The sequence below is a fragment of the Gymnodraco acuticeps genome, unplaced genomic scaffold (genome assembly GCF_902827175.1).
Source record: "Gymnodraco acuticeps unplaced genomic scaffold, fGymAcu1.1, whole genome shotgun sequence".
In the NCBI taxonomy this organism is placed as follows: domain Eukaryota; kingdom Metazoa; phylum Chordata; class Actinopteri; order Perciformes; family Bathydraconidae; genus Gymnodraco; species Gymnodraco acuticeps.
The window spans coordinates 1,959,982-1,967,506 of record NW_022989867.1 but is presented as its reverse complement, the minus strand read 5'-3'; the positions used below and the strand labels follow the sequence as shown (position 1 = coordinate 1,967,506).

General features: G+C 39.2%; 1 protein-coding gene across 1 annotated transcript; it reads right to left on the bottom strand.

The window, feature by feature from the left end:
• Positions 1–1,369: 1,369 nt before the first annotated feature.
• ska1 (spindle and kinetochore associated complex subunit 1) lies at positions 1,370–7,188 on the bottom strand. Its single transcript, XM_034196831.1, has 7 exons — positions 7,132–7,188; positions 5,944–6,029; positions 5,739–5,854; positions 5,124–5,218; positions 4,384–4,515; positions 2,903–3,072; positions 1,370–1,692 (listed from the first exon to the last, which is right to left on the bottom strand). Exons 2-7 carry the CDS (start codon positions 6,023–6,025, stop codon positions 1,544–1,546), a joined length of 744 nt encoding a protein of 247 aa, XP_034052722.1. The 5' UTR covers positions 6,026–6,029; positions 7,132–7,188; the 3' UTR covers positions 1,370–1,543.
• Between the last annotated feature and the right edge of the window lie 337 nt (positions 7,189–7,525).

Here is a 7,525-nt window from a genome sequence, read left to right as displayed (position 1 = left end):
CTCAGATTTGGAGGTGCTGATCCTCATCCCAGCTGCTTCACACTCGGTTGCGAACCGATCCAGTGAGTGCTGAAGGTCGCAGACCGATGAAGCCATTAGAACCACATCATCTGCAAAAAGCAGTGGTGCAATCCTTAGTCCACCGAACTGCAGACCCCCTCCCCCATGACTACGCCTCGAAATCCGATCCATGTATATTACAAACAGGATTGGTGACAAAGCGCAGCCCTGGCGGAGGCCAACCCTCACCGGAAATGGGTCCGACTTACTGCCGAGGACCCGGACACAGCTCTCGCTTTGGGAGTACAGAGATTGGATGGCCCTGAGTAGAGACCCCCTCACCCCATACTCCCGCAGCACCTCCCACAGTAACTCCCTGGGAACTCGGTCATACGCCTTCTCCAAGTCTACAAAACACATGTAGACCGGATAAGCGTACTCCCAGGCCCCCTCCAGGATCCTTGCGAGAGTAAAAAGCTGATCCGTCGTTCCACGACCAGGACGGAATCCGCATTGTTCCTCCTCAATCTGAGGTTTGACAATCGGCCTGACCCTCCTTTCGAGTACCTTAGAGTAAAATGATGTTATGTTATGCTATGATGTTTTCTCATCTAATTTGATTAAATTCCTCAATTAATGTTTTTTATTTTTTATTATACTAGAATCTAGATGTATAATTGAAAAGCAACAAATACAATGGACTCTCAGGCTCTGTTAACAAAAATATGAAACAGATCAGGAGACTAGACAAATCTCGAAGGAGAATAATGACAGTAAAAAAAACGGGTTCATATGGTTGATATGAGTACAGGACTTAATAAATACAAATAATTTAGAAAGTGTGAATATAAAGAAATATTTTGAGTTTTGCCAGAAATGTGTATTTACATGGTGTTATTGCAACTTAAAATGTTTAAGGCAATCCGTTTCCTAATCTGAAAAAAAGCCACAAGTAGATATATTTAAATTGGTCTTACTTTATTCAGTAAATTCCATTAATACATTTTTAATAAGCTTGGAGAAATTAAACATTTAAGTTAAAATAATTAAAAGATGTAAGTTCAATTAACTTTATTAACCAAAGTAAACATAACAATAAATACTTGAGTTTTCCCAAAGTCAAATTGATTCAGTTGGTAAACTTAAACGTATTGAAGCAATCGGTTTCCACAAACGCCTTGAGGTCAACCCTTATGTTATGGAACTAATCAAATATATTTTGTATACATTAATTCTGTCAGGACTTTTCAATTTTGAAATTGAAAATCTATCTTCATTCACGCCGTTTCTGATTATGCAACATTTCTCATTATTTCTACAGAACGATCAGATACTGATAAAGATCAAAAGTATTCACCACAAAGAAATGTTCCTTCTTCAGATTTTTATTCTGGTTGCCTGAAAATACAAACTGTTGTTTACACATGTAACGATATAATACAAAACATAGAAGGAAAAAAAGGATATTTTCACTTACACCACAACAACATACATACATGCACACATTCCTGTATATTAAATGCAAAGTCAAAGTGTGAATCAATCATAGCAGCATGTAGCGGGTGAGGCCGCCCCCCCGCATCTCCCGGAGGCGCTGGCAGTGCCGCAGCATGTTCAGAATCCCCTGGAAGCGTTTGTCCACCTTGATCTTAGAAAACTCTTGGATGTCCTCCTGCACCACGAAGTTCTGACCTGAGGGACAATTCACACACAGAGTGAGTCAAAAGATGACCGAAATTATAAAATGACTATTTTTTTTAATTACTTATATATAAAAAAACGTATTTATAAATTCCCCAACTAGCTAATGTACTGTTCCCTAACAGCAGCTGGTGCTTGAAACTGGTGATCCACTGTCTGACTGTCTCACCAGTACCATCTCATGATGCTATTTCCTTATAAATGTATATATTCTTTTGTTTGAATTGACTCAGAGTGCTGTTAATGAAGGATGGTATGATATGAAGTTACCCTTTTATAACATGGATGATGTTGTACTTGCGTACCATGCTGCGAATGGATCTGGCCCTTCCTACATCCAGGACATGGTTAAACCGTACACCCCAGCACGTGCACTCCGCTCTGCATCAGCCAAACAGCTCGCTGCACCCTCACTGCGAGGGGGACCCAAGTTCCCATCAGCAAAAACACGTGGGTTTGCTATCCTGGCTCCTAAATGGTGGAATGAGCTCCCCATTGACATCAGGACAGCAGATAGCTTACACACCTTCCGGCGCAGACTGAAAACTCATCTCTTTCGACTCCACTTCGAGCGATAGAACTATTAACAAAGCACTTATATACTAATAAAGGACTGGCTTATCTAAAGCCAGTTGAGTAGCACTTGAAATGTTTTTGCTCTATGAAGCCTGATGTACTTATATGATTCTGTTTTCTTCAAGGTTGTGTCTTCCTGGTCAAATGTACTTATTGTAAGTCGCTTTGGATAAAAGCGTCAGCTAAATGCAATGTAATGTAATGATGTAAGCGTAGCCACCAAAGCCATTCTTACTGATCAATAATTAGATCAAACAAACAAAAATATTACTTGGAATAATTAGAAACCCCCCCCCCCCCTAAAAAAACAGCTTATACAGCTGAACAGAAAAACGGTGAGAACAGCAAATTACACAATGACAGCAAAAATGTGTGCGTCACGTTCTAGCCACTTTTTGGCCACATTACTTTCTACTCTCACCGTGAGCTGTTGTTGCTCCGCCCCCAGCCTCTGACGTATGTGTCTCTTGATGCTCTGTGCTGGCCAAGCTAAAAGTGATGCCCGATTTGAACCAGTTTTCGGGTGGAGTGGCAACACAAAACAATAATTCACAATCAGGGGCATCGCCTCCGAACTGTTCCTGGATCTGCCTCCGTGGAGAAGCTATCTGACTGTTAGCAGTACCTTTGGTGTCTTTGGTCTCCTGCTCCTTGAAGCGCTGGTGCAGCTTGCGTGTGTAGTTGTTGAGAGTTTTCATGGACTGATGGAGGATCTTGTACTTTGCTGTCACAGCTGTGTTGATGCTCTGCACCGCAGCGTTCATCTGATCGTACGATACCCGTCCTCTCATGTACCTGATTGGGACACAAAGTATTATTTTTAACATAATCACATGGGTCACCATCATCATCGTCATCATCATGAAAAGAAACAGTAAAACTAACATGCTAAAAACAGTCGTGATATTCACGGTATTCAAGAGAGTTAGTTATCTTACAGCAGATCAAATGCAGGACGTGTAAAGCGTACAGAGGATAAGATAAGATGGAGCTTTATTGTTCCAAGTAGGGACATTCGGGTGTCATAGCAGCAAAAGAATAAGAAAGAAACACAGGTAGTACTGTACACATGGGATAATAAGAAAACAAATGTGCAGGTAGCCTCGCGGTGAAAGTCTTGTGTACATACAGTGCAAATATTATTAATGTGAATAAGGAACCCTTTCAAGATAAACTTTACACCATAAGATTTGTTTTGTATAACTGTCATACATAGGGTGGTGCACGATCGAGTTCTGGAAATGAGGCAGCATTTTACAACTTCCTGTTCCCTCATCTCGAAGTGAACGATTCTTAGAACGTGTTTTTAGTTAGGCCTAAAATAAGGTCTGTGGTAAACACAAGTTCAAGAGATTTTCATGTTTTGTTCTACAACATAAAATACATCAGTCACTACCCCACTGGTTAACATCCCAATCTTCTATGCGTCTTAAAAACAGCGGTTGCTAACAAGTGGCTGAATGGAACCACTAGATGTCATCACGCTGAACACTAGCTACCTTTAGCTTAGCAGTGTTGACGTAAGGTCATCTGACCGTGATGTAACTAACAATAGCAACATTAGCTTTTCATTTTAGCAATTGCATTTATGCTTCAACCATATATAAAAGTGGTGTCAACTTGTGGAGATTATTAAGTATCAAAATTCCAAAATCCTTTTTGTCAAGGGAGCCGATGTGATGCTAACAAAAATACATCCTCACTGCACCACTCCACTCTTTCTTTATTGGTGGAATAACTGGTCGTATAACTGGTTTTGTGTGCTCCATTTGGTTATTAACAAATACGGTGCAGTGTAATTCCAAAAAGACCTTAGCAGAAATGTTGACATCGGGGTTAAATATTATTCCTTCTGGACCTTTTTGGAGAAGATTCAGTAGTATTAGTAATCCCAATGTTATATTCTCAAAAAAACATTGTTTAATATTTGTACTAAATGTTCTTGGATGGTTCACCCAAGCCTTATCAAGTCTTATTCACATCACTAGAATGCCTTGCAGGTTTAGGCGACACAATTATAAATAAATAACTGTAGTAAATGGTTGCTTTCCAGAAAACTGATAAACACATCTATCATATAATCATATCATGGGGGGGGGTACTTACTGAGGGATGCTCTCAAACTCTGGCACGGTGATGACGTCCATGCTTCTGATGCAGCTCTTGTTGCTCTTTCTCACAGGGTGCTGCTGCGCTGGCTGAACAGCTTCATCCTGCTTCAGAGCAGCTTCCCCCCCACTGTGACACGACAGGGACACAGGCAGGACAGTCAGGCTGTTTCCAGAGTAGACTAAAAACACTACATATTTCCTTTATGTAATAGTTCATTGACTTTATTTACTAAAGACTTGCTTTCTCTTACTGCTATTTCTACAAGTTTCATTTATTTATGTTGTGATGCAAGTTGTTGTACCTTTATTTTACACAAACAAAATATGACATGTCTCAAAAATAATTCTATATACTGTTATACTTGCTATTGCAAAATGATTCAGGATTTCGGAGGTAGCGCTCCTTTTTCCACCATCTTTTATAATTATCATTGAAAGATGTACAAGGGTGAGATTTTTCAAGAGGATCTGTACCTAAGATATTTTTGTAGGTTTGTAGGAATGAATTTGTAGGCCAGGACATCATGCTGCATTCTGATCCTCAATTCAGAAACATATTTGACATCTTTGTCTAGAACAATTACGGCCTTTATTGCCATTTTAATATTGTCCATATTGCTATTTTGATAGATGATGATTGATGAACGGTGCAGCCCTGTCACAGAGACGTCTGTATTCCATATTCAAAACACAACAGCTCGAGTTCTATGGAAGAGATCAGATATAAGTCCTCACTTTGCCGGGCCTCTCTTCTTGGGCATGTGAGCAGGAACGTTGTCCTTCATGTGCTGAACACCCCCCACATTCTCCTTGAATGACTCCTCAAGTCCCTGAAACAAAATAAACCACTATTACGCTGGATTGAGGTCTTTTTTTCTGCTTTTTTTGGAAGCCCTTTAAAATGCTGTATATAATAATTGAATCATCATATATTAATACCATAGTATGTACAGTGGCAAGCAAAGTAAGTGCACCCTTTGGAATAACCTGCATTTCTGTATACATGTATCCCAAAATATGGTCTGATCTTCACCTAAGTTACAATCCGTTTGAACAAATAGCACACAAATATACTTTGTTCTTGTCAAACATTCACAATGTGGGTTGGAAAAAGTAATGTAAATAAAAAATAACACAAATATGAATGAGAAACACAATAAGAGCAATTTACTGTTTAATACATTTATATAATATATTCTACTTAGATCCAAAACGCATTATGTTAAACATATCTTTCTTACATGATGGACTCAAGTGCACTTGTTATTTAATGTGCAATGCCCATTCTTAAATACATTGAATACAATGAAAAAGACAGTATGGCTGATAAATGGATGACAGCAGCGTTACCTTCAGATGCCTCAGCTCCTCTCTCTGCTGACCAACACATTTCTCAAACTGCTCCAGAAGTCCCCCCACAACCGACAGTTCTTGTCCAAGCTTCTTTATCTTATTTTGAGGCAATTCTAAATGTGAAGAGAAAGGACACAATGACACATTTGTATAACACTATTTCAGCCTCCCACAGAAACACAGAACCCCATCAGCATCGTACCGACAGCTGCCAGGGCCAGCATGCTGCGCAGCGACGAGATCCTGTCATGGATGTGGAGGCTGACATCCAGCAGATCACACATGTTGCTGCAAGAAACACACATTACATTTTCAGTACAAATAAAAACACTTCCCAGCTACAATTCATTGATACAAGTTAGGAATACTTTATACCTCAGGTTTGTGTGGTAATATGTACAATAACCTGGCTTGGGAAATAACGGATCACATGTAATGCGGGCGGCTGTGGCTCAGTGGATAGAGTACTGGACTTCGAATCAGGGGGTAGCAAGTTTGAGTCCCACTGCAGTCAGCATGTCGTTGTGTCCCTGGGCGAGACACTTCACCCCAAATTGCTCTTGTGGGGATTGTCCACAGTAAGTAAGTCGCTTTGGATAAAAGCGTCTAACAAATGACATGTAATGTGATTATTAGGGTACAAAAAAAGGTAACGTATCCCATTACGAGTTATACGACATCTTACCTTATCTGATTTGTCAATGACAGTATTTTGTTGTCTAATACTTGGAATAGGTATGTTTACTGCCCTAATTTCCTTTTTGGCTTCCATTTACTTACGTCATTCTTTTTTTACATGATAAGTGGACACCTAATGTTTTGTTAATTAATTAATGGCTACATCTTTGCTTTTGAAGTCATGTAAAAATATGTTGTTCTTAGATTAGGTTTACTGATTACATGTTTTTAGTTGTAGTAATAATAGTAGTACTAGTAATTACATGTCATGTAATTGTAACGAAATACAATTTTAGAGTTATTCTCCCTCCCCTTACTTACCCTATACTTTCATCTGTGTCAAAAAGAAAACTCTGAAAGTGTTTTAAGCAGTTGTTGTGTTAGCTTCTCAGTAACTTGGTAAAACGAACTGCCAGTAAAACAAAAACATCAGTGAATCTCCCGTTATGAAGAACACAACTAATCAGGACCAATATTTAATTCAGGTTTCCCTTTACTTTGATGCTCAGCCTAATGAGATGTGAAGTTTGTCTCTAACGTAACCTAACATTAGTCTCCTGTTTATCCGGTCAGTGTAGTGAGCTAACAGCTAACAGCTACTTCTTAACGTTAGCTATCAGGTAAAAACAGACACCATTACTATGTCAGACACTTTAACACAACTATCTGTGTGTAAGTGACACTTAAAGTGTGTTTCATGAAGATAACTTACACAGCTTGTGTTTTCAGGCTGACAGCTTCTTCTTCTTCTTCTTCTTCTTCTTCTTCCCGGTTCCACAGCAGTTTGAAAATTATCCTTCTTCTTTGTTTTTATCTCAGGCAGACTTGTCGGATGGCGGCACAGCGCTGCCCTCCAGTGTCGGAGCTGTGAAACTGCTCTTCATTAGGTTCCACCAGAGCCATATAAAGAGACCATGAAGTATAAGTAGCAGAGTGTTGGAATACTCTGTTACAAGTACAAGTCATGCATTCGAATTGTTACTCAAGTAAAAGTACAAAATAATTAGCATCAAAATATAGTAACAAAAGTTAAAGTACTCATTCTGCAGATTGGTCAATTTCAGAATATATGATATGGTTTAATTTAATTATTGATCATTAAAGTG